This window comes from Mauremys mutica, chromosome 1, assembly GCF_020497125.1.
Source record: "Mauremys mutica isolate MM-2020 ecotype Southern chromosome 1, ASM2049712v1, whole genome shotgun sequence".
Taxonomy (NCBI): domain Eukaryota; kingdom Metazoa; phylum Chordata; order Testudines; family Geoemydidae; genus Mauremys; species Mauremys mutica.
Window position 1 is genome coordinate 109311980 of NC_059072.1, and position 27966 is coordinate 109339945.

The 27966-nt window shown below is 41.0% G+C and overlaps 1 protein-coding gene and 1 long non-coding RNA gene across 12 annotated transcripts in view; one reads left to right on the top strand and one right to left on the bottom strand.

Annotated features, from left to right (window-relative positions):
- CAPRIN2 (caprin family member 2) overlaps positions 1–16511 on the top strand; it is a 59033-nt gene extending 42522 nt beyond the window's left edge. For 2 of the 11 annotated variants that reach the window (XM_044990593.1, XM_044990622.1), the window contains 8 exons: positions 1277–1387; positions 2438–2551; positions 3585–3737; positions 7237–7420; positions 10280–10459; positions 11570–11670; positions 13460–13526; positions 15605–16510. In XM_044990593.1, coding sequence (XP_044846528.1) covers positions 1277–1387; positions 2438–2551; positions 3585–3737; positions 7237–7420; positions 10280–10459; positions 11570–11670; positions 13460–13526; positions 15605–16173 — 1479 coding nt within the window. In that variant the 3' untranslated portion in view covers positions 16174–16510. Of the gene's footprint in view, positions 1–1276; positions 1388–2434; positions 2552–3581; positions 3738–7236; positions 7421–10279; positions 10460–11569; positions 11671–13459; positions 13527–14612; positions 15488–15604 lie in introns of those variants that run through there. The other 9 variants (XM_044990592.1, XM_044990598.1, XM_044990595.1 and 6 more) reach the window with 8 other exon arrangements.
- LOC123351362 lies at positions 25–27825 on the bottom strand. The gene is made up of 6 exons (XR_006574015.1): positions 27718–27825; positions 27119–27169; positions 25702–25846; positions 22437–22493; positions 17585–17678; positions 25–285 (listed from the first exon to the last, which is right to left on the bottom strand). It is a non-coding gene; the product is annotated as an uncharacterized LOC123351362 (long non-coding RNA).
- Between the last annotated feature and the right edge of the window lie 141 nt (positions 27826–27966).

Sequence of the window (27966 nt, forward strand, 5' to 3'; positions counted from 1 at the left end):
ATTTAAAATCAAGTTGTAGTTATTATAAAATCTTCAAAGCTAACTCCCACCAGATATAAAGCTCATATACTCCAGGCTATATGTCAAAAAAGCATTGTATGCCATCTTAACTTCAGTGTAATAGCAGGTGAGTGAAAATAACATAAGCTCCATTTCACAGTATAGAAGATGTATTTGGATTTAGCTTTCAATTGCCAGCACAACTAGTTGAGAGAGAGAAGGTGGGTAGGACCAACTTCTTTTGGTGGAAGAGAAGCTTTTGAGCTCCAGAGTTCCTCTTCAAATCTGGAAAAGAACCAGAGTTTTGCAGCTAAATACAAGATGAGACAAATAGTTAAGCATAAGGGGTTAATACAGCTGGCAAGAAACCACTTACAATGAAGTGAGTGATTAACACCTCTGCAGTCATAAGACCAAGGAATGTTAGTAGGTTTTGAATTGTTGTAATGAGCCATAAAACCAGTGTCTGAGACCATGACTTTTAGTGTCTGGCAGAGTTATGAATTCAAGTTCCCAGGCTCATCTTCTGAAGATGGTGTTGTGTAGGTTTGCTTTGAGGATGAGGACTGATAGGTCAGATATGGAGTGATCACTTTGAAAAGTGTTGGCTCACATGCGGTAGGATGTCTTGACTTGACTTGTCATTTTTCTGAGTGAGTTCATTTGAGTGTGTGGATATTTGTCTGGTTTTGCCCACACAGTTGAGGCATTTGATGGACTGGATGAGGTATGTCCCATGTTCTGAATAGGCACATGTAGGATCTGCACTAATCTAGGTAATATGCAAAAATCAAGAGAATTGTTTGCATTGCCTACCAGGAGATGCAGTTGACCTTGACTTGTCAGTGTGCCTATTGCAATATTATCTGAAGAGTAATCAAGCATCGTCCTCCAATAATGGTATAAAGAAGAAATTTCCATTTCACTCATTTCAGACCACTAGCACTTGAGTTTTAAATAACTGTTCAAGTGGCTCAGCTAATGTATTAAAAAGCAAATATAAGAGCAACTTGAAGAAAAATTAGGATGAATTTTCAAAAATACTGGATGGCAAGTGTCCTCTTTAGAGCAATATCTAAATGTCAGGAACAGTATATAATGGCCTATAGGCAGACATAACTGTTAGCGAAATTCCAAACATTGGCATGAAACTGCGAATTTATAAACTAAAGCATGCACTTCAACAAACCTGTGCCAGAAGGCTTTTCAGAACTACTAGGTTTGAGGGCAGTTATCTCCAATTAACTTTATCTGAAGTACTTTCTCCTCCTGCCAGGCTGCTGCTTCTCCCATGACCCTGCATGGCTCAAATACTTCCTTAGCATCTGCTGATCACACTCTTTCTGGTTCCGAAACAGATGATCTTATGACACCACAGACACCACAGGTAAGAGATCAAGACAGCATTGACACTTCCCACTGGAGTTTCGTTGGCCTTCATTGTGTTCCATGTGATAACTACGTTCTTGCAGAAACTATTTGGTGGGGCCTTCTTTAAAGACATGGACTTCATTCAACTGTTTAGAGGTACTGCTGCTGAGTAACAAGACTGTTTTCTCTCCCTGTGTATTGTCTTGATTCCAGGAACCAAACAAGTCTCCCACACAGAAAAGCAAAATTTCTAAGCCATTACACCAACTTCTGTTTTAAGGCCTGGTCTACACTAGGAGGGGGCGGGGGTCAAACTAAGGTATGGAACTTCAGCTACGCAAATAGCGTAGCTGAAGTCGAACTACCTTAGTTCGAACTACTTACCTGTCCTCACGGCGCAGGATCGAAGTCCGTGGCTCCCCCGTTGACTCCGCCACCGCCATTTGCGGTGGTGGAGTTCCGGAGTCGACGGGAGTGCGTTCAGAGTTTGATATATTGCGTCTAGATGAGACGCGATATATCGAACTCCGAGAAGTCGATTGCTACCCGGCGGGTAGTATGGACGTACCCTTAGGGAGTTTAGAATAGCACTAGCAAATACCTACATAGTATTGTGCAAATGTGTTTGGGTTGTAAAGTACTAACAGCATAAAAGGAAATTGGGAGGTGGGGTGTATGTCAATTTTTTTACCACTTACAAGAATTATCTCCTTTGTAGTGACTTGAAAATACTGTCTTCAAGCCTGTAACTCTGTTCAGTGTGATACAGATATTTTGTTTAAAAAGTAACCTATGAGGAAACGATTGAATAGGACAGTCTTGCTTTTTGAGGACAAATTATCAATTTTTCTGGGTAATAACTGGCTAAAGCAAACTGAGAAGGCCATGCTACACATGTAGTTTTGTAAGAGATGTAGATCAAAGTAAACACAGTAGATCCAAAGTGAATGCATCAACACACTATCTTTTATTACTATAAAACTTTTTTCAAATTATAAATTTCCCTATTTCTGCAACATTCTACTGGTAATTAAGTTACATCTGGTTAAAGCATTTGTCCTTTCAGACATCAGAACCACTTTCTCAAGAGACTGAGAATTATACTTCATCTCCACCACCTTATCAGACAAGCCCCTGCACCTCTGAGCCAGTAATATCCAAAAAGATTGAAATTGCCCAAGTGAGTAACTGCTTTTCACATATGGTTAAATCTCTGCTCATAAACTTAACTTGAACAACTCAGTCAAAATTAACAATGTAAATCTGAGTGACTAGATGCTTCAGATCTAAATTAGGTTTTCTGTTTTACTTAGTATGCTAAATATCTGATCTCGATAGTGCATCTCAGAAAGCTGGAAGCCTTCCTTTTTGTTAACCCTCTGCTTAGGGTGAATGTTAAATTAGTTTTTCTTATCTGCAGTGCTCTGATATGCTGCCAAAGCATTTTGCACTGACTGCAGCATGCTTCATTTTAGCATTGGAAGGGACAAGTGTGGAAGCTTAAACAGCATTAATGTACTTGCACATAGGCATTGACTTGGTACTGCGTTGACCAAGCAAACTGTTTTAGCACTACAGTGCTGATCACTTTGGTAATTAAACATTGAACCTTTCTGGTAGGAAAGAGGTCACCATACTACTTTGTCTCTGGGATCAAGGAACTACCTTCTACATTTTGAGGCATACACCGCTACCTCAATATAACGCCACCTGATATAACACCAATTTGGATATAACATGGTAAAGCAGTGCTCTGGGGGGGAGGAGGGGAGCCAGGCTGCGCACTCCGGTAAATCAAAGCAAGTTCAATATAACATAGCTTCACCTATAATGCGGTAAGATTTTTTGGGCTCCCAAGGACAGCATTATATTGAGGTAGAGGTGTACTTCAAAATATCTTTCAGTTGTGGAAAAAGCTGTTTGTCCATGTTGTAGTTCCTTTTGTAGGAAATTATGATGGTTGGTATGTTTAGTACTCCATGGACATTCTTTCACTTAATCAATAGACTGCAGTAGAAGTACTGATTGCTGAGGATGCACAGCAAGATTTGAAATTGTAAGCAAAAGCTATTCTGTTGCTTTGCTATGTCCAAATGTCAACCTGCAGAAACTGCTGACTTTCTACAGTTTGTTCTAATGCCTAGACTAACTACTTGTGTTATTGCCTGATACATGGTGAGGTCACTTGATAGTTATTTTTGTTCCTTCCTCAGGCAACTATTCCCCTGCCAAGAGAGCCACAGTCACCACTGCCTACTTCAAGCACCTCTATGTCACTAGTGTCACAGGGGCAAGCCTTTCAATCTCCTCCAGCAAGCAGCAGTTCTGTTACCATAAATGCAGCTCCCTTTCAGGCTATGCAGACTGTAAGTATATCCTCTTGTAGAGGATAAACAGAAAAGCACTCATGACAAGAATGCTTAAATTACTTCAGCATTAAAACTATTAAATGCACCGTCCAGGTTTCAGTGCAAAACTGGATAGCACATACTATAACTGAGGACCTCTCAATGTCAAAGTCTAGTCATAAATTTTGGTTGCTCCTGCCTTTCCTTCTGTGCTTCATTAGTAGGATATTTCCATGAGCTGAGAAGCTCTTCTGCAGCCATTGTGTAGGTCAAAATCAAGCACTACACCTTGTTAACGGTCAAATTTTATTTATAATAGGCCAGCAGTTGCAGGTGACTGAATTGCTAATATGCTAATTTTCTAATCTACTCTGTTAATGAAATCTTCATTCCTGTTAGTCAGGACCCCTTGTTTGTAAACCTTTTCACAGCTGAGACATGCTAGATGTGTCTTTGAGCCAATTAACTTCTGAAAGTACGAGTGGGGGTTACTATATAGCAAAATAAGGCATTGCTTTCAAATCATGGGGCTGGCATGTTCTCTACTCAAGTTAAAACCTAAATTTTTGACCAACCAGTGATGGTAGTGGTTTTATAGTTCACTGAGCTATGTCCAACTATGCTTAAAGATTTGGCCCTGTTTTCAGATGACTGAGTCTAGTCTGTGCGTTGCTGGGAAAGACATGCAACTAAATCATATGAGGGGAAGGAAAACTGGAGATGCCTGTTGAAAGGCATGCTTCTTCAAATGATCACATGGATTCCTCCATGTTCCTGAGAGAACATGTTCTCTTGGCCAGCAGTGTTAGCTGGAGCTGTCCTTGTGACACTCCATCCGAGGGCATAAAGGGTGGAACAAGCCCAACCATTCCTCAGTTCCTTCTTGCCAGCTATGGCAGTGGTATAGAACTCCTGCCACTTTGTCATTCTGCATCATGGTGGTGGTGGTGTTACATTTTCTTATTTATTTTTTTGCCAGTTGGCAGGAGACTGTCATACTTTTAGGCTAGATGCTCCCTACCCTGCAGAGGCTCTATATGGCAGACACGAAATCCTTGAATCAAAATTTGCCCCCTGTCTGAAGTTGATACCGCTTAATGATAAGGTGCCTATTTTGCCTAGAAGACTAATGTATTCCCTGAGTGACTTTTTTTCCATGTATCATGCCTTCTCTAAACAGTCAGTGCTGGAGAAGCTTGCCTAAAATTGTTGCTGCTGGAGCACTCTATGCAAGCTGCCTCAAATATCAAAAGGCAGGATGTAGCTAGGTATAATTCCTTCCCTTCATCCCCCATTGAGATATGATAGGGAATTATCTCCTACCACATGCTTCCTGCTCCCTCCTCCATTTGGGTAGCAGAGTGGGAGTTGACTAGGCATTCAGGAGAGGACTCAGTCAGCAGGAAACTACCTTGGGCTAACAGGAAAAAAACCTCTCTCCTACTACCCATTATGTGCCCCATCCCCCTAATACTTATATTTCTATTAGCCCTGGATGCTCTGGCATGTACAGCCATATTCATTCAAGCCTACATTTTCTGCCACTTCCAGGGTTAGATCCCCCTGCTGAAAGAGGCAGTATAGCTCAACCCAGTCAGGTCAGCTAGTACAGGCTCAGATTCTGGAAAGGCAATGAGAAGATCCTCCTAGCTTCTTTTGGGCTGGTCTACACTAAGGGGAAAAATCGATATAAGATACACAACTTCAGCTACGTGAATAACGTAGCTGAAGTTGTGTAAGTATCTTATATCGATAACTTACCCGTCCTCACGGCGCGGGATCGATGCCCGGGGCTCTCCATGTCGACGACGCCACCGCCGTTCGCGGCGGTGGAGTTCCGGTATCGATAGAAGCGCGTTCGGGGATCGATATATCGCGTCTAGATGAGACGCGATATATCGATCCCTGAAAAATCGATCGCTACCCGCCGATACGGCGGGTAGTGTAGACGTAGCCTTTCTCTCAATTTCCAGGGAGGTCCAAACTACAATCGAGGATCTTCCATTTGAGGGTAAATGATCTTTTTAATTCTAAAATGAATGAGGTCCTCCATTCCCTAAAGGACTCCAGGGTGACTCTCTGCATTTTTTTTAGAAGTGTGCATTCCAATCCTAAGAAGGAAATAAGACCAGTCTTCCTTCAGGTAGCATCCCCTTGTCCATTACTATTATAAGCCTCTGGACTTCAGAGCCACTGAGAGAAGCATGAGAACCTTAAACACTTCGCGCAGCCTGAATTCGGGTGCCCAAGATAATGACTCATCCATGAGATGGCTTTAGATTTCACATTGCTTTATCCTCATGAGCTTGTGGTTGGTTTCTGGTGGCTGGGAATCTCTGCCATCCCAACAGCTTGTGGAAATAGAAGTAATCTATAAAATAGCCTTGCTCTTTTCCCCTGGATTATTGTACCTTATTTGCAAATGAGTTATTTTTATTTCTAATAGTCTGTCTTAGCCCCAAAGAAGTTCAAATTGCATAATCTCAATATAGTGACAGAACTTCATATAGATGGCAGAGTAGTTTGCTTTCTCACACAGATTGCCTGCTTGCCTTTAACAATTCATGCTGTCTCCCCACATTTCATAGTATATCTGTCACTGTACCATAGGATAGATGGCTACCTTAGTATGTGATTTGCAGTTAAAGGTAGAAGCTGAAGTGCTTGCCTGGTTGGGTACAATTTTGAATTTCTTGTCTCTCACTGAAGGGAACAAAGGTCCTTGTAGTGCCCAGCCACTTTACGAGACACTAGTAATGGTTCCACTACTAGTATTTCTAAAGGCCAAACAAATCTTCCATTTAAGATTCTGAACTTGTCCCTGCATCGTTCTTAAAACACTCCCAAAAGCATTTTTAGGACTGACACTAAGCATCAAACAGCTTGTGTTGTGGCAGCTATTCTTCAGAAAAGGACAGCCTCAAGAACTGCCTCTGCTTGGTTAGTATATGTGTGTAGTAAAAATGAAAGCAGAAAAGCCGCGTGCATGTGGTTAGCTGCCAAGAACCTGTTTCCCAACTGAAAATTCTCTAAGTCAGCTGGTGACGGGAATCCCAGTAGCGGGACCATTCACTGAGGTTGTACTACATCTCTGGACCGGGGTTTGGGTTTCAGTGAGTTTGGTAAAAGCAGGCTATTGCCAGCAATAACTCAACATTAGAGTAAGAACTTTAAAAGTTAATTGTCTGGTGTTTGGAAAAAGGTGAGGGGTAGGGGTCTTGGGTAGGGCACTGGACTAGGGCTTGGAGATCTGAGCTGAAGTCAAGACAGACTGACCTGGTGGTGGAGGGCTAGTCACTGTGCCTCCAGTCCCTGTATCTAAACTAGGGTTAACTCCCACATTTAGTCTAAATAGACTAGATATTCTTCAGGGCATGAACTCTAACCTGCTACGAGACATGTAGAGGGTGTAGCACAATTAGGCCCTGAACTGAGTCTTTAGGTGCTACTGTTGTATAAATAGTGAAGTATTAATCAACAGTTAAGCTTTTGAATAAATAAAACCTACTTTTTCCAGGTATTTAAGGTGAATGCACCCCTGCCTCCACGTAAAGAGCAGGAAATAAAAGATGACTCCTCATACTCTGCAGGATATAACCAGAGTTTTTCTACAGCAAGTACACAAACTCCTCCTCAATGCCAGTTACAGTCCACTCATGTTGCAGAGCAAAACACTCTCTCACAAGAAACTTTGCCAACAGGTGAGGAAAATTCTTCTTTGTACATGGCTGTATCTTTTAAGTGACACTCTAGACTGACGTGACTATCAAACTGACACTTCAATCCGTTAATCTGCTCCTGAACTTCTACTGCTTTTAATCCAGTAATCCCCTGCAGGTGCAATACAGGTAAAATGGAGTTCAGCTTTTATTCAGTTAAGTCTGTGCAGTTGAAAGTGTAGTTACATAGGTATTGCTGCTGTTAATAACCAGTCCAGATTGCTCTCACTGAAGAGTACCCAGCCTGACTTTCAATCCTAATTGGAGTTTGCAGGGATAGCAGTCTGAAACTAGTTACTTGTAAACAAAGTAAATTTGCCCAAATCAAATGAGAGCGAATGATCATTTTGACAGTCACTACTTGGAGTAGAATTGTAATTCAAGGTGACCTGTTTACTGAGTGTTTTTGCTGAAGTGTACTATTTTGAAACCTGAATTTTAAATCCCTTACCTGGTGAAAAGGGATGTTCTAAACAGTACATGTGCATGCACTGGTTGCTGATGTAATTTGATCTTGCTTTGATTGTGTAATTCCCAGTAAGGAGATTTAGTCACCAAGGAATGGTATTTATTTGCACTGAACAAAGATTTAATTTTGTGTGATAGTGGTGAACTGTTTCAGTTAGGACTAGTCTGTCTGGAATCTCCAGTATTAGACAAACCACTGAGCTATCCATCCCCCAAGTATTAGACAGTAACCTTTTTGTAAGTTGTTTGTTGCAGTATTTTTCTAACTTTGAAATGTCTTAAACTACTTTTGTGCAGGAATAAGTACTGTACAGATGGTACATTGGTATTAAAGGTAACAAATTAGTGTTACATGATTTTTCATCTATCCTCAGAATTTGCTTTTATCTCTAAGATAGAGGCTTCTATCTTCAGGATTAAACTTGTATTTTCAATTTTCTTGTTTTTGGGGGAAAACGCTGGTTTTATTTTTGACTCTTGTAGCATGCTTGTTTTGGGAACTCTTCTACATAACTTGTTGTTAGCTGGAAAGGTCCTGGGAATAGAGGTAATGGCAGCAAGTGAGGGGAGAACTATTTTTCACTGAGGACCAAATACTGAATGTATGTCCTAATGATATTAGAAGAGGTGAACAGGAAAGCTTCTAAGAACGCCTAACTTAAATGTTGCTACCTTTGCCACCATTTTCATAGATAAAATACTTGATACACAATGTAGAAGCTGTTTGTTACTGAAAATCTCCCCCCATAAATATAAGGTTGTGTCTCCATAGAGAGAAAAATCCAAGTTTCTCTGTATTGTGTTTAAGGACTGATTAAGAGGGAGGTTCTTAAGACATGGTAGGATGTTCTTGCAAGTCCCAATCCAGACTGAGGCAAATCTGAGCTGGAAGATTTTTAAGTTTCAAATGTAAACAGAAGCAAAGTTCAAAGGCAAATCAGGAGTCTGTTGCATATGAAATTGATACTGCTGACTTGTCAGTTATAAATAAGTCATTCAAACTCTGCACTCAGATAAGTATTTGCAATTGCCTTTGACCTCTGAGATACTATGTGCAACGAAGGACAGAGCTTTGTTCTGAAACATGGATTGCACAAACTGTCAGTCTTTCCTGTTTTGACAAGTAGAAATCTTGACATGTCTTGGTTTTTATACAAAAAACAAAAAGGGCATCTCTGAAGGCATTCCTGCTATATATCACAAAAAGTAAAATTAAAGAGCATAAAACTCCCTCCCCCATAAATCTGATTCCCTTTAGAAGCCCATGTCCACCATAACCTGCACAGATCCAAGAAAACTTCATTCTGGAGTTGAGAACATTCTACCGCTAGCCCCACGTAAATCTAAGGGAATCAAGTGCTCTTGTTGGTTGTAACTGGCAGGATAACATGAGACAACGTAGTCTCACATAGCAATATCCCCAGCTATTTAGGGCATGACAGGTCAAACCACAAAAACGTCAAGCCAGAAACCAATAGGAAAGTAGTGCAGATCATGGGACGTTGGTGTCATGTGCTGCAACTCAGAAACACTATTTAATAGGTTAGCCACCACTTGCTTCACCAGCTTAAGTTTCCAGATTGATCCATAGGTAGCCTTACGTAGAGCACCTTCAAATAATGCAATGTTGAGGTGACAGACATGGACCACTGTAGCAAGGGCTGGATCTTAAGTCAATCTTGTGGCCAGGCACAATGATGGGCATTGCTGGGCACTGTAATGTTGGTTGGGGTTGTTGGATTCCCTAGCTGCGAAGATAGGGAACACAACCTTGATCAGAGGAGATTGGGCTCATCGTATCTGGTTGTGTCTGCTAATCTTAGCAGCATCACCTCACTCTGACCTGGACTGAGCATCAGCCAACTAGCTTTAATTTATCACCAAAAATATTCATGGTGTACTGTGGCTGCCAGACTCTATGCTAAACTTACTATTTTAGTTATCCTATGACCTAACAGGAGGACAGTGCTAGCTTAAAACAATGAATAAACTCTTAAATGTCTATATATGGACTCAATTTGTCATGGCTTGTCACAGGAGAAATGTGTAGCAAGACACTCTGTCAACAGATCTCACTTGAATCTGTCCAGAATGGGTTCAACCAGATTCTTCTGGGAAGTAAGGGGCTTGAATAGCAGTACTTGTCTGTAACAATTTTATGCCTTGTGCATCAGTTCTGTTCAATGGTGAAAAGTATGGTTCAAAAACTTTGTGTGGGACTAATGGGAGAAACATTTCTTATAATGCAGGAAATAAATGCTGTAAAACATACTGTATTTAGAGCTTTCATCCAAAATTGATTTCAATGCTGAAATAACTTAGAGGTATAGTAATTCACTGTCTAATTTCTTTTATTTTCCCTTTCTTAAACAGTTAATTACCAACCCGATGGAGCTGTTCCTGTAAGCAATGGTAGCCTTGCCTTTTATCCAGCACAGACTGTTTTCACCAGACCCACTCAGCCTTATCTCAATAGTCGTGGATCTGTTAGAGGATCTGCCAGAGGTGGGAGATCACTGACCAATTCATATCGTTCCCCTGGTGGATACAAAGGTATACTTTCACTTGCTTCACCACCTCCCTGTGAAGGGATCAGTTCTAGCTGTAGTAGGGGATATAGGTCTAGAACCAGATACTTCTGTGCATTAATCCTAAAGCTAATAGCATTGAAATTAAGAAAGTAACATACCGTATATGAAACATGAGCATTTTATAGTAATTGGCAGAGCAGTATTAAAGAGCCCGGAGGGGTAAGAGGGGCTCAACTGCCTGTGCTTCAGCAGGCATGAGCTTGCTCCTCAACTTTCCTCTGGACCCCTCTGGACTAGTAGTAAACAAGATTACTGGATTACTTTGAAAAGAGGGATAGGGGGAGCTGGAAGGAGAGGTGCTTGGGGTCCAGTTCTGGCCTATGGGTCACATGTTTGATTTTGCTATGGAGCATGGTCCTACAGTTTGTAACTACATGGACTTTGACAGATTAAACAAAGTATAAATGGGTTACACTTTATCAATTTGAGGGTCTGAATCCTCATTTTCTATGAAGGAACCTCGTTAGTTGCTGGTACTGCTTTGTTTTTGCTGGTACTAGTAGCTTATTATGCTCGTATGAGAGTAGTTCACTTTATAACTACAACTAGCCTCATGTTGTAGCAGTACCTAAAAGGCATAAGAACTTGTCACCAGTTTATGATTACAGTAGTTCATTTTGGCAAAATACAGCATCTGGGCTTAAATCTGCCTTGTCTGAAGGGCATTGCTTTAAAATCCTGCATCTTATGCAAGTCCAACGTACTCAGTCACTTCAATGGCAGAGCTAATTTAAATAATACTTATGAGTACACTCTTGTGTCAGGGTGCTGTTTTTGTAAGTTAAATTACGTTATTAATGTAATTGAGACTCTTACGGACTAGATGGACCATGTTCGGAATAAATGAGTTCTAATAAAATGCTGTTATGAGTTTTAATTTTGACATCAATGATTATGCCATGCATTTGACTTCCACACAGAGCTACTCTGAAATATGGAATAAATTGTGCATGCACGCATTTTGTAAACTGGTTTTTTTTAAATTGATGCTGACAGTCCCTAAAGGAAAATTCTTATTTGAATGTTGGTAACATAAACTGACACTGGCATTTTAATTTTATATTTTGAGCAGGTTTTGATGCTTATAGAGGATCCCCGTCAATACCTAATGGCAACTACAGCCAGCTGCAGTTTGCTGGTAGAGATTATCCTGGAATTCCATATTCTCAAAGGGTAAGGATTTACTTTTTCTTGTAGCTTTCATGTGTCCCTACATTTTTGCAGGAAGTTAACGAGGTTTGGCTACAAACTAGAAAGTGAGTTCAAATTTCATAATACAGATTTTTTTTGGTACAATACACAATGCTATTTTTAAATTTACTATTGTTTCAGATACCTGTTCTGCTAAGTGCTTTTGTAAAATAATCTGATCTTTACCTGCTAACCTTGGCTGACAGCTAGGTTTAGACCTGAAGCTTGCCTTCCTGACAAAGTGCAAACAGGATGTCGAACTGGAGGAATTCTTTCAGGACCCCTTGTAGTTTGATTTTTAGACTGAGGATAGTATAGAGCAGGGTTCGGCAACCTTTCAGAAGTGGTGTGCTGAGTCTTCATTTATTCACTGTAAGGTTTCGTGTGCCAGTAATACATTTTAACGTTTTTAGACGGTCTTTCTATAAGTCCATAATATATAACTAAACTATTCTTGTATTTAAAGACCTTTTTTTAAAATGTTTAAGAAGCTTCATTTAAACTTTAAATTAAAATGCAGAGCCCCCTGGACCGGTGGCCAGGACCTGGGCAGTGTGAGTGCTACTGAAAATCAGCTTGCGTGCTGAACTTCGGCACCCGTGCCATAGGTTGCCTACCCCTGGTATAAAGTGACTGATCTGAGTTCTCTCCTAGCAGGTTAGATGCTGTTGGCATCAGAAAACTGACAAATATATTAGGCAATTTGCCTGCACATCCTTCAGGGAAAAACAAAATTGCTTATTTCCATTTTTCAGAAGGCTGAATTAGACAGACAACTATTATGCTCATCTACCACAGGTTTCTATTGTCATTTTGTGCTCTATATGGGGCACAGGAAAACAATACAGTTTGGATTGTAAGACCCTTCATGCCATCTTAATTCCAGTTTGACTGGAATGGTATTTTTCCCAATGCCAACTTGCTTTCCCACTCTAGAGTAGGAAAACAAGTTGGCTGAAGTTCAAAGTGCATAGGACTGGTAGATTTAAAACATGCATCTGCTCCCAGTGTTGGGAGGTATGCCTACCCCTAGCATTGTCTTCTCTGCTTCTGGGTTCCTATGAGCACCAGTAGCCAATATGGTCTTGATTTGCACATAGCTACCGAGGTTCCTCTTGGTAACAGACTGCCAAATTATTTATGCCTTGTTATCTTGAGATGGATTGATTGTAATGTACTGTACCAGGGGCTACCATTGACTGACAGGTCATCTTAAATAGCGCTACTCATATGGAACTGTGTTCAAATGTCACTAGTGACTGAATTGCAAATGGAAATACTGTATTGACTTTAAATCCCCACATGGTTTGGGTCCTGGTTATATTGAACATGGTTCCAACTCCTGATGTCTGGGATGCACAGGCTAACATGCCAAGGGTTCTTCTCTGAAGTTTAAGGAGCTGAAGGTGCATAGTAGTAGACAGGAGGATGCTCTGCTGTGAAATCTGTTCCTCTTCACTGGTTCAACAGAGCTTGTATTAAGTTTCAAGAACACTGCAGTACCTAAGAGGGTAGACTGAATGGCTGGAGTTTCGCAAATAGGAAGTTGATCTGTGAATATTGACTTAGCCTCTGGACATAGGAAAAGCAATTTATGATCCTTTATATTTTGTACGTCAAAAATAATCCCCAAGCATATACTGATTAACTTTCTAAGCAAATGAAGTGTACTTAGAGTTAACTGCCTATGCTACAGAATGCTAACTTTCTAGTTGGTGGTCTCATTCTTAAGATAGTTAGGAATACTAACTAATACTTTTGTTCCTTCTAGGATGTTAATTACCAGCAATGCTATAAAAGAGGAGGAGTAACCAGTGGTCCTCGATCAAACTCGAGAGGTAAGGCTAACATGATATCCCCAACCATGTGCATAAAATATTAAAATGCAATTATATTCTGAATAGTAATCCTAAAGGCATAGGGGTCACAAATATAACTTAGATCAAACTTCTGTTGTTCCAGAGTAAAAATCCTGTTCAAAGTAAGCATTAAACTTTGTCTGGGATCTCCAGTCTAGCAGTCCTCCCTGGCTAATAAATCATTGGAAGTACTAAAGATTTTGCAACTAGAACAGTTTACTTCTGACAGATCTAATGGTCTCCCATATCTCCATGTCTGCAGTGTGAATAGAAGTAGAAAATTTTCTTTAAGATTAGAAATATTCACAGGGTGCCAGTTTTGCATCCTGTAGCTGATAGAATTAGCTATTTCACTCAAGTCTTGGTTGGCCAGCTAAGTGTGTGTGCAGGGCTTTGGGGCTGTGCTCTGGATCCGCTCCAGCTCCAGGCAAAAACCTGCAGCTCCACTGCTTTGGAGCTGCTCCGCGGTCCAGCTCCGGGCTCTGCTCCAAAACCCTGTGTGTGTATATCTATATCTAATCTTACCTATATATCTCTAAGCATTATGGAGTGGGGGGAGAGGGATTTTTTTTATTTATATCTCTAATACCTACAGACAGGTGCTAAGATAGTAAGCTGTCTAGCAAATATGGATCCTAAAAACTTGGGCAAGGTTACATGTATATGAGAAATAGCTTTCAGTGTGAAGCGGTCATATTTTAGATGCAGCATAACTTCTCTCCAGGTTGGAATATAAACACTAAACAAATAGATTTTGAGACTCAACCTTACTGATCCTGAAATCTTTGAGTACTAATAGGATATTCTGTATCTGAAAAAAATTGCAGACTAAAACATTATTGGCGGGTGGGGGGGAGAGAGGAGGAAATGAGCTTGCTGTGAGTGAAGGGGGGAGATCCCTGCTTTTTATTGCTGGGCATGGAATAAGTGAGGGAGTGGGCTGCAGACCAAAATCTTAATTGCTTACTTTTAAAACCAAAATTTTGTTTTTAAAGTTTTTTAGGAAAGCTAGTTTTACCAGATCAGCAACTTTAGTACCAAGATCTGATCATGAAATCCTTAAAGTTCTTGTTTTAGGTTACAGACGAAAAAATAGACAGGAAGAAAATTGCTCATCAGGTAGAACTCATGGTAGAGAGTACTTCAGAAGAAGGGAACTGAGGAAACCAGATGACTAAAGGAGAGAAGCAGAGATTCTAAAACAATCGTGTAGCAGAGGACTGAGACTACTTCAGTTAGTGTTACTAATGAAGTTGATATAACTTTGGTTTTTCCTACAAAGATAACTTAAAATGTTAGTTTATCTTTGTAGGAAAAACAGAACTTGCCTTGAATGTTGAGGTGACTTATGTTTACGAACCCGACCTAGTATTACATGCATGTCATGTTCTATCAGTGTACTGCATCTTAAAACTTTGTTACTTGAATGAACAGCTAATGTAGTTTACCTTTTTGGTGGGGTGCAGAAAGTTGCTTGAAAATGGTTTGTTTCAGATTAAGACACTTCTTATATCCATGACAGTGGTACTGCATTCCTTATTTGTCTAGAGTAAGCCATCAGGACTGACTTCAGATTATCAAACTAATTTAGCTTCTATATCTTCTGAAAGCTTACAAGAAGGGTTGCTTCTGAAACTTAATCCTCCAATTGGTCACCATAAGACCTTGAGCTAATCAGTAAAAAATAAACATCCCATACTCTGAGAATCTTCAACAGTTGGTGTACACTACTTTAGGATTAAATCACATGGCATTATTTCTGCTAAAGCTGTATTTGTAGCTGCTATCATATCCTTTAGGGTGTGGAGAAAGAATAGTGAGCAATGAACAGTCTTTTGTTTAGCAAGATAGTTTTGACAGTGAATAAAGTTGTTTGTTCTCACAAGGCTCCTTTGACTATTTATTATTGTAGTAATTGCAATATGTTTATATATACAGTAAACATGCATGCAAAAATACCCATAAACTTTCAAGTCTTAATCTTAAACCTGCACTTTGAAAATTATCCTTCTATCCAATTTTAAGAATCATTTACCATTGCTAATGATCTTTAACAGCAGGATGGAGTGATTCTTCTCAGGTGAGCAGTCCAGAAAGAGACAATGAAACCTTTAATAGTGGGGACTCTGGGCAGGGAGACTCCCGCAGCATCACCCCTGTTGACATGCCAGTGACAAGCCAAGCTGCCACCATACTACCAGTGCACGTTTATCCCCTCCCACAGCAGATGAGAGTTGCCTTTTCTGCTGCAAGAACATCTAACTTGGCCCCTGGAACTCTAGATCAGCCCATTGCATTTGACCTTCTGCTGAATAACCTTGGAGAAACTTTTGATATTCAGCTTGGTAGGTTTAATTGTCCAGTGAATGGCACCTATGTCTTCATCTTCCACATGCTGAAGCTGGCTGTGAATGTTCCACTGTATGTAAACCTTATGAAGAATGAAGAAGTCCTAGTGTCTGCATATGCCAATGATGGGGCTCCAGACCATGAAACAGCTAGCAACCATGCTGTCCTACAGCTTTTCCAAGGAGACCAGATCTGGTTACGTCTGCATCGGGGCGCTATCTATGGAAGTAGCTGGAAATATTCTACCTTTTCAGGGTACCTCCTGTATCAAGACTGAAATCAGTGTAATGTTTACAAAAAAGCTGCTCCAAACAAATTGGTGGGGGGGGGGGGGGAACTAGCTTTGCACTTAATACCGATTTTCATAGAAATGGTTCCATTATCTGGGAGATGGTCCTGTTTTGCAAGGTGAAATCCTGGATTGGGTTACTGAATCAGCACTAATCTGGCACTTTATCAATTGTGATGTAGCCTTGCTAGTTAAGCTGTGAATGTATATTGTTTGCACTTATCCTTTAACTGTATTGATGTCCAGCTTACTACACTACTGATATAATTGCCTCAAGTATGGGCTATTCACAATGCCTTGTTGTGCCTCAATAAAACAAATTAATATGCATTTTAGTATTTATTTTTATAGTGTTTTTATTATACAATTCTACCTAAAAACCTGGTCCACTAGCTTGTGGTGTGAAGTATATTGTATTTTTAATAACGAAAATTAGTCTTCACCCTGAATTTTAGGAAACTGCTTGAATTGTTGAAATTTTTTAGATGGAGACCACTGGCTCATTGTTTCTCTCCCCTGCCAATGCTGTATGTTCTCCAGAGCTCTGTCCTTTCCAGTGCTAAATTAATCAAAGTAATGGCTTGCACACTACCATTGCTGGCATTAACTTCAAGCTCTTTCAATTAAGAAATTGCTCCTGATTCAATCTAAGTGTTTCATTTTTTTCTTATTTTTATCTTATTTTAGATGTCCCAGGTAATCTAGTTATATCCCTCTACATTTTTCCAGGGATGTTCACTTCAGCCTCCTTTTAGTCCTCACATAGCCAGTTAATATGCTTCATAGTCTTAAACTTAAAACGGTTCCTCTAGACCCCTAATCATTTGTTCTGTATATTCCTTTCATTCTGATGTTCCTTGTATTGAATTCCAGAATTGAAACCAGTGTTAAGTGCTATTTATATAGAGGGTGTAAAACTCCACTGTGGTGTATGTAACCCAAAATCACACTTGAAGAAAGCCCAAACATGATGTAAACTCCTAAGCTGTTGACTGTCCCAAGTCTGTTTGGTAAAATTGCTTTGAAATCTTGCTAAATGGACTTGAGTGTTTTTCAGTTTGCACTTTCTATCTGCAAAAAGAACAGGAGTACTTGTGGCACCTTAGAGACTAACAACTTTATTTCAGCATAAGCTTTCGTGGGCTACAGCTCACTTCTTCGGATGCATAGAATGGAACACACAGACAGGAGATATTTATACATACAAAGAACATGAAAAGGTGGAAGTATGCATACCAACTGGAAGAGTCTAATCAATTGAGATGAGCTATCGTCTATCTGAACTCTAAGGTGTATCAGAATATTTCTCACTCCCATCTAAACTTTCACAATATTGTTTAATATGGAGATCTCGTTAACTCCCTCTTTAGTTAGCTTAAGCAAATCGGGTCTCACTTACCCCTAGCAATTCATTAGACAGCTCTTCAGTGTAATTACCATATAGCAAAGTTCTTCAAGTGTTCCATCCATGTTGGCTGCTCAGGTCAAGTTAACTGGAATATTTAAGTACAGCTTTAAGACACTGAAATGCAGTGCTTCAAGTACAATGTAAAATGTCGTCGTCATTCTGTGGTTTCATGTCTCAATTACTTAATATGGTATTTATCCAAAGAAGGGAGGAGGGTCATATGCAAAGATCAGTTAAAACAGAGAAGCTTCATGGTCTGTTTATTTCTAGTTGCAGTTAGTATCCCTGACCCAACTGAGGTATTTAGAATAGAATATTCAGCTTGATGTGTATTTCTGGGGGTAAGTTCTACAATTGATAGAGCAAGAAAAGCAGCTCAGTTGCCGATTCTTTATTGGCTCTACAACAGTAAAACGGAAGTTCAGTAAGCAACTATAACACAGAATACATCAGATCTGAAGGAAAAAGTTGCCATTTTAGGCAGTTTTGATTACCTTACTTATAGAGAGCAGATGTACTCTCAAACTACGCTACCTTCATCTGCTAATCATGTAATTCTGTCCAAACTATCAATTCCATGGCCAGGAAAGACCATGCTGATTATCTAATCTAACCAGTAGAACACATGCCATAGAACTTCCCTGAAACAATTGCTGTTCAAACTAGAGTGGGTCTTTTTAGAAATAGTCTTGACTTTAAAAATGTCCAGTGATAGTAATTAGCCATTGGAACAATTTACCATCACTGCTGAAAATTTACGCCTTTATTTCCCACCTGAACTTGTCTAATTTAATCTTAAATCTAGCAGACAAAACCCAAAGGCTAGAAGAGCCCACTATCAAATATTTTCCCTGTGTAGGAACTTAGACTGAAAGCCACCCCTTAACCTTCACTTTATTAAGTTAAACCAGGGTTGGCGCCTGCGGGGGCATCTAAATGTGTCCATGTCCTGGTCGGCAGTCGAGCATCTGCCAAAATGCCGCCCAATTTCAGTGGCATTTTGGCGGATGCTCGACCGCCGCCATGGTCCTTCATCTGGTGCCCACCGATGAGAGGTTGGGGACCACTGAGCTAAACCAAGTTGTCTGGCAAGATTTCTATAAAGACGCTGAGTATCCATGGTTCTGTTATCACTTAAGAATATAGATTTTTCTCCAATTGTACTCAGGTTAATTACCAAGTGATAACTGCAAAGATCACTTTTTGAAGACTTTATTTGCTTGTCTTAATCCTCTGATTTCTCCCCACTTTTCTATGGCTCTTCAAAAATTGCCCATAGTTCAGTGAATTTGCTAATATCCCTCACCCTTTAGTAGGCAGATCATCCAGAGCTGTGTTTAACTTGTGAATACCTCAGTAACATTAATCCCACTCCAATTGTGTAAGCATAGTGTAAATGTGCTAGTTTTGACTCTCCACAGTAAAGTGTCCATTAGGATGGCTTGTTCCCTATCAATAGAAATTAGAGGGTATGGAGGCTATGAAAGTCCTAACTATTTTCTTTCTTTGAAGCTTTCTGGTTTTCAAGAAATGTTCACTTGCACATTAGTTTTTTTGTTAGACAAACTTGCACCAAGTAATCAGGTATTAATTTTTTTCTGTGCATCAAGGTTAAACCAGAGATACAGCTTGTAGAGGTTTGTTTCTCTCTCTTCTCTCCCCCCCCCCCCCTTACAGGCAGAAATAGGCAAACTCTCAAACACATGTGAAATTTGACAGGACATAAACTTCTCCTCTAAGATGCAACCTGTTCTGGATTCAATCAACACATTTTTTAACACATAAATGAGCATTCTTGACATAATTTAGGAGATCATGTGCTCTTTATACATTTGTCCTGGCACCATCTTACTGTTTCACTGAGATGCTGTTTATGCCACCTCTTGAGTTCCTTTATGCCTGGTGGCTCACTGCTTCAATTGAACCACCACTACTCTCATTTCAGATGCTGGTCATGCTTACAGACCCATGTCAGTCAATAAATTTATCAACAGTCAAAAGCCTATAACTGCTGCCTGACTTCATTCTGTTTGCTTTAAGATTCCTTAATCCCCATCTTACCCAAAAACTTTGACTCCCTTCCTGCATGATCATTTCACTTTAGCTTGCCTGGATCTTAGCAGCTGTTAAAACCCTTACAAATTCTCCAGCTTCCAGTTCCATATGTTGATACTAATCTAATGCAAATATAGAAATGATTCAAGGTAGGAGACACAGATGGTAGTAATTGCATATCCCACTTGACCATGCTGCTTCAAGTGAATTTTGTAGCTAAAACATGACTGCATTTAAGTGCAACTCCTCTTATCTCTTAAATGCTGAGATGTCTTCACCAATCCACACTTTTATAACTGGCTCAGCTCTACTCATTAGCATGCACACAAGCACCTATATGTTTGCAAACTATGTGGAGAGTGAACAGATTTCCAAATCAGCCTTTTTCAACTATTCAAAATACATACTCTGGACTGTAATAGTAATAGTTCATTCTATGCAAGTTAAAAGCATGAAGATATGCTAAAGTATATTAGTTGAAACAAATTCTTACCAGTATACTATTACCTTGCTAGTTAAGGTTATAGCCATCCATAATCTATTCTGTTTGTAGTAAAGAATGTCATAGCTCATAATTTTTATCAAAACTTGAAAGGTTGTGGTTTATGCAATTTCAGCTGTTAAAAGATTTAGACAATTTTACACAAACTCTTAATTCTACCCTACACAGCTTTTATCAAAGCTACAACTATTACAAGAAATTAGTGTAAAATACAAGACTGTACTTCAAATGACTGTCTTCCTGTTTACAGTTTCTGTATTAACTACCAGCAAATCCTCTCCCAACATTAAGGATTTTAACAGTGATAGTCCTAGACTATGGTGAGAATATTGGAAACCACTAGAACTTCATCTAGTGTCATCAAAATCTAGGCAGCAGAGTAGACACAGTAGAAGACTAGTACTCTAAACAAAAACATAGTAGCAGCACGCAATGTTCAAGAAAGCACCCAAAACCCAGTGGAAAACAGTCTGAGTTTTGATCAGGTGTTTAGGTCATTCATAAGCACGTAGTATATCTGAAAACTGCAAAGTGCACAAATACAAGTAGATATTGCACAATCTCAGTTTAGTGTAGTTGCCTAACCCTAGACTGGTTGAAGCCCTGGTCCTTGCTTTCATCCCATGCCTAAACACCTACACTGGGGCAGTCTTTGGAAATACTCTGTGTAAATGATTCTCTTTAAACTCCATGTTTTAATCTAACAGAATATCTTCAGACTAAAGCAAGACCTAGATTTATATTAATCTTTTGGGGAAAGCATTTAAGCTGGTAAATCTCAATGCCTTTTGAAAATGTTTAAGCAAAATTGTGGATGTGGTATAGGGTTAATGTAGACCTTTTCTGCACACTTAACCTTTTCCCCTTTCATCACTCTTTATTCATGTGTTGCTTTTTGAATATCTGCACTGCTAACACACCTATGCAGGATTCAAATTTAAATTGTAGATTTCATAAATCTGTGGAAAAGAGGACACAGCACTACTCAGTTCTTGGTAAATCTTTTTTACTGGGCTAAGTCTTAAAATATGATAGTATCATAATTATCTTACAATGGCTGCTGGAGACAACTTGTCTCCTGGCTGCAATGTAAGATGATTAGCATTAAGTTTTGTTTCAAATTCTGTTGAATGAAAAGCCTGTTTTTATAGTATACTGTAAAACAGGTTTCCTTAACTGTGGATTAATTTAATGGAATAGTGGAATAAACTTTAAATGGCTGTGTTGAAGCTGATTTAAGATTTTTGCTTTTTCAGGCCACAAGTGTATTGAGGCAGAGATACAAATAATCTGCCAGAATTGTCGCATTTGACATAATTTTGTAGTTAAAGAAATCCACATCCTGCTGTGCTAAGATGCAATAATTTCATTACTTATCCCAGTAATGTCACCTTAGCTTTGTTATTTACCTCTTCCTCATAGACCACCTTCAATACAATGGACTACAGTTATTCTGCCAGTAAACTAGGTAATAGATGAGACTAGTTCAGAACCCTGATAGTCAAAGCTTTGACTGTAGGCCACCACAAATAGCTTTTGATTTGCTGCAGATTTGCCTTCCTAATCATACTAGTATCAAATCCTGATATTTGCCTTTCCATATTTGACAAATGGAGAAATGGCCTTGTAGAACTAACCAGGTTGTTGGAACTAGATAAAACTAGTTCATCTTGCATAGACATTTGTGAACAAGTCTTTATCCTTAAGTGTTGAACTTGAAATATGCTTGCTTTCTAACTGCAAGCAGTATATATGTTTGTATTTACTGTCTGAATCATTTGCTGAAGGATGAGAAGATCCAGGTGGGATATTCCCCCTCTGGTGTTATTTGGACTGGTGATCTGCTAGATCACCCTAATCCTTGACTCTGAGAGCCAGCCTTACCCTGCTCTGCTGGGAGAACCCCACTCCTGGGCTGTTCATGCACAGCCTCTGGCATATTAGCTGCTCCCAGCTACTTGCAACTGAATGACACTAGCCAATATCTCTGGTCCGAGACACAACCCTAGGAACCTCCACCTTGCAGTGTCTAGTTATGCCCGCTGGATGCTACAAGCTCATATGAGTTCATCAAGAGGAGCCTCTGATTCACTGCAAACCAAATGCACTGCTTCAGGTACAATAAAGAAACAAATTAACTTTAAAAATCTTAAGTGATTATAAGTCAAAGCATAACAAGTCAGTTTTGGTCAAATGAAATAAAAGCAAAACCCATTCTAAGCTGCTCTTAACACTTTCAATGTCCTTACAAACTTAGTCAGCCTGTGGTGAGAAGTATCTGCTTACTTTTCAGTCAGGCTCTCTCCTTTGATCAGCATTTCAGTCACTGAGTGGTGGTGGTGTCTGTAGATGGAAGAGAGAGAGCATGGCAAAATATCTCTTCCCTTTTATCATGTCCTTTCTTTCCTCTTAGCTCCCCTCCTGCTCCCAAGCCCCTTTCGGACACAGGTGAGCATTACCTCATCGCAATCCCAAACTGCAAACCAAAAGAGTGGTACAGTCTAAGTCAATACCAAGTACTTCATCTCATGTAGGAACAACCCCTACTCTAGGGCCCTGCTCCTCTACCTTCAGATACATGTGATGGAAGGACCTGAAGGTGTCTGCTATTTGGAGGGTTAAATTTACCTGTTATGTGGGATATGAGAATTTCCCCCACACCAACTTTCCCTCCCTGCCTGTAAGACTGCATCTCTCTCTCTCATCATTCCTGTCTCAACTGTCCATCTCTTATGCGTGTCAAAGTTTATTCTTCATCAGCCAGTAGTAGTGATTTGCCCACATTCTCCTAGAGCTCCCTCCCCAGATTTTGAATCTGAAAGGGAGTCTAAGCTATCCTATTGCTCTAAATATATAGACCATCAGGCTCCAATGCCATGGTACCCATCTCCCTAATCCCCTTCTCCACTTCCTTACGGTGCCCCATTGTGGCAACAGTAAACCCCCTAGGGGCTTTTAAGGGAATACTATCCTCATGCACCCTCTTATACTAAGTAAGTCAGGCAACAGCCCACACCGCCTCAAGCTCCTCCAGTTCAAATCCAACAACTGGAAGAACCCTTGAAGGAAGAACTATCCGTATCAGCACTCACAGCAATCTCTCTTGTATTATGATGTCTGGCTGACAGCTACTCTTTTTATGAGTTCTTGAGGCACTCTAGATTCTACCTGAAGTTCCTCAAACTATTAGTCTTATATGCTTCCATGTCAGGACAAGATGCCTCCCAATTCAGGCCCTCTTATAGCCTGCAAGAAACATGTGACACGTTCCTGTGACCAGTTCCCTGACTGCTAAGATGACAAAAAATAGTAATGGGAGCAGAATATCTATGCTCCCCCAAAGGTGGCAGCTACAAATGAAAGGAATAGGCAACCCTGCTCTAAGATGACCCCACCTTAAGCATCTCAACCCCAATCGCTGAGACTTCTTTCTTTAAAATGTGTTTTAATCCCCTTTCCCACACACCCATGTTAGATAACCAGCTATGTAAGGAGAAGAATAATGCTGCTATTACATATAGATGTGACTTTAAAACACTGAAAAACCTAATTACTTTTGGGTCCGATAGTAGGCTAAACTGTTGAAATGCTTGGAAACTGTTACTGGACTATAGACTTAGTTTACTGTCTCATTTAAGTGAAAACCTGTGAACAAAGAATATACGTCTTGACATTTTTTTTAACCTCAACACAGCATCCTCTCTTCATTGTTACCATCCTTCTTATAAAAGATGGAACACTACGTACACTGTCACTTATTTGTACAAGAAATGAGGAAATACTGAACGAAGTGTCATGAAGGACAGTATCAATTTCTTATTGAAAATGCCAGATTTGCTGTAATGGGGGTGAATATAGGACAGCAAGGTACTTAAATGTAGCAGAAGACCACATAAGCAGAAACAATATCCCTGATAAGGGGTGGTGTGAAGGTTTTTGATGCAAGGGGCTGCATAGCCAAGACATTGGTAAGAGTATATACTGCATTTTACATCTAGGTTACTAGTTCCATTCTAGGCCAGTTGTGTACTGACAGAATAGTATTACAATCTGAACAATGTGACCTATGTGACATGACTTTAGAGAAAAGCTAAAGTTAATCTCCAATTTAGGGGGGATAATGTAGAGCAGTGGTTCTCAACTTACTTACCATTGTGTTATGGAGGCTGCAGGTTGAGAGCCACAGCACCAGATACATACTGGCCTATCTAGCCCTTTGCTGCCAACCTGCCCTTTCCCCTGGGGGCCAGACCCACACCATGCACTGCACCAATCCCCAGCCCAGAGACACCCCACCCCAACCCCAGACTCCTATACCCAGCACCCCCTGCGGCTGCGGGGCCAGGAGCAGAGCCCCAAGTAAAACCTGGGGGTGCTGCAGCACTCCCTGTGCACCCCTAGTTCCTGGGCCTACGCTGCCCTTCATACCCCTTCTCCCCCACTGCCCAGAGCCTACCCAGTGACCCACTCTCTCACACCCTGCTCCCCTGCTGCAGTCACCAACCCCACTGCTGGCAGGAGTGCTCCAGCAGGGCTGCAGACACCTCTCCCCACTCAGCTGGCCCCACCCCCTCTTCAGCTGGTAGCTCTGGCAGTGATTTAAAGGGCCCCGGGTTCCCAGCCGCCACTATTGCAGCCAGAGCCCGGGGCCCTTTAAATCTTGATTTAAAGGGCCTGGGGCTCTAAAGGCCCCACCTCTTCCAGTTGAGACCATGCCCCTTCTGGTTGACACCCCACCCCCTGCTCAGGACTCTGGTGTACCGGTAAATCCTTTAAATTACTTTCAACTCTGCTAACCTGACTTCACTGAAGTTATGCCAGATTAACATCAATATAGCTGAGTAAAATTTGGCCTTATAAATAAAGTAAAATTTACAACTATGCTAACTTGATGAAGTAAATATTACCCATGTAAAGGGATTGATTACCTGCCAAGAATTCGGAGGCACAACCAGAATTTTGCTAAGGAGGGGGCCCGAAGTGGAAGACATGGAGGAGGCAGCATGAAGAGATAGCATGCCAGGATTCAGGAAAGCAGGGAGCTGGGTCTGGGGGAGTCCTACGGCTACAGCTCCAAGAAGAGCTACTGCCTGCCTCTGCACCCTCCACCGTGCTGGGCACTGACAGCTGCAGTCGCCACTTCTTCCAGGACCAGTCCCAGCTGAGGACCTCTTATCCCACCCACCCACTGGAGAGACCAGGACTAGCTAGGACCTCTTCCTCCACTTCTCTCCTACCAGAGAGATGAGGAGAGACTGAATTTGTGGTAGCATCTATGGCCAAGACTCCTACCCCGCATCTGCCTCCCATTGCACCCTTGTAAGAAAGTGAAGGAATTTCCTTCACCCTACCCTCCTATCGTATTTGCATAATTGATCAGGAGCATTTTCAAGGCTCTTTTACCTCTCTTTGGAAGGTTAGTATTGGTCCCTGGAACTAGTTAACTGCATGATATAGATGTCAAACAAGTGCCTGTGGGCTGGTTCAAACTAGCCTGATGTATGTATTTGGCCAGCAGGGTAGATACAGATTCTTTGCAATGTAAGCTTACATTTTAAAAAGTGAGTTTCTAGTCCTCATCGTTGTAAAGAATTCCAAATGTGAGTGGAATACAATTGATGCAGTGCTGTCTTCCTGAATCTGCAGATACCATGAAATTTTCTCAGTGTAGACAAAGTCTCAGCGTGTTTCTTCAGCTGCAAAATGACAATGATAATAATACTTAATCACTACACCAGGATTATGTGATGCTAAATTCACTGTTAATAAAGCACTTCTAGATCCTGTGATGGAAAGGTCTCGTGAAGAAACTATTTATTACGTGAAAGAAAATGTGGCCTAATCTTTGTTGATAGAAAGAAACATGACTGCTAAAATGTGGTTGAAATCAGATGCTACAACTATGGGGTGTTAAAAGAAATAACTATACTTATTGGGGTGAAGGGATGAGGTAATACTAATTAAAATTTCAAATTTTCAAAGTCCATTGGTTATACCTACACTGTCTCTAGTTAAACTGGGTCATATGCGCTTGAGAAATGCAATTGTGGGACAAGCAAATACTTTTCTATTATGTAACTAATTCCGGTATCTTGTCACTTGGGAACTTGTAAATGTTTAGGGCTAGACTATCAATGGCCTTTATTTTTGTACCTCTCAAGATATTTCTATTTTGGTAAAATTGCCAGTATGACCCTCTTATTTAAAACCAGCTGAATTAATCTCTGAACTGTTAGGTGGGGGCAATCACTGATAGGTAGGGCCCTACCAAATTCATGGCTATGAAATCTGGTCTTTTGTGTGCTTTTACCTTATACTATACAGATTTCACAGGGGGAGACCACCATTTCTCAAATGGGGGATCCTGACCCAAAAGGGAGTTGCAGGGGATTGCAAGGTTATTTTAGGGGGAGTCACTGTATTGCCACCCTTATTTCTGCACTGCCTTCAGAGTTGGGCAGCCGGAGAGTGGCGGCTGTTGGCCGGGTGCCCAGCTCTGAAGGCAGCACCCTGCCAGCAGATGCAGAAGTAAGGGTGGCAATACCATAACAGGACACAGAGAAGGCTATTGTCTTCCACACTGAATAGTTCCTCACACTTTGGGAAGGACCAAGACCTGTTAACCTGTAAAATCCAAAGCCCTTTTTAGGGCACCACGCTGAGTAAGACACTGGCCTAAAAGCACAATGGATTAATTTAAATCCAAGTGGACAGCCTCAATTTAAATCAGATTATAATCAACTTTTCTATTTGTACTTCAATTATATACTAAAGAAAGGGGCATTCTCATTGGTTGATATAACCATTAAAACGTATTGATTTTCAAATAACTAGAACCTTTACACTAGATTTGATATATCTTTTTGCTAGTAGGGTACACAGTAACTATAAGCAATTATTTCTTACGCTCACTTTTTAGAGAAGGAACAAAGTAGAGCCACCAATCTTGGCCTCTGAGGAATCCATACCTTTCAAATAGAGAATCCCTGCTCCACTAGCAAGGCAAGCCGTGGGGGCATCTTGAAGAAAAGACATTGATTGCTGCAGCCAGCATCCACCCCTTCTAAACAAATCTATCAGCTGGAGGGGCTGGAGCAAGGATCACCTCTACAAGCTGTGGGGGGGGGAGGGGACAGAAACACCTAAACCAGGGGTTCTCAAACTGGGGGTCTGGACCCCTCAGGGGGTCATGAGGTTATTACTTGGTGGGGTCATGAGCTGTCAGCCTCCACCTCAGACCCTGCTTTACATCCAGCACTTATAATGGTGTTATAAATTTTAAAAAGTTTGTATCTATTTAAGGGGGAGGTGGTGTCACACTCAGAGGCTTGCTGTGTGAAAGGGGTCACCTCACCAGTACAAAAGTTTGAGACCCACTGACCTAAACCCTCCAGACACCTTCAAGCTGCTGAGTGGAGCAGCTTTGACCCCCTCCCCACAGACAACCCCCCTGAACAGTTTCCAGGGGAACAGCCTCTTTCTCCCCTGGCCAGGAAAAAGCTGGAGGGAGCCCCTGTGGCTATGCTCCCCCCCCCCGGGGAGGAGCAGCCGCCATCCCTCCACCCACTTAAGCAAAACTCCCGCTGGGCGGCGACCGGGGGCACCTGTCACCCTCCCGTCAAACAGTAATGACAGGACCAGCTGCGCCGGGAGGGCGGTCAAGGAGACAAGTTTCCGTACCACAGCATGGCCGCCCCCATGGGGGACAGGGCGCGCTGTGGCAGCCGCCGTAAAGCAGCTCTACAATGCCACCGTCCCTTTCCGTACAACAGTATGGTGGCCTCCGTTCCCTTGCCCCGGCCGCAAGGAGCTGAAG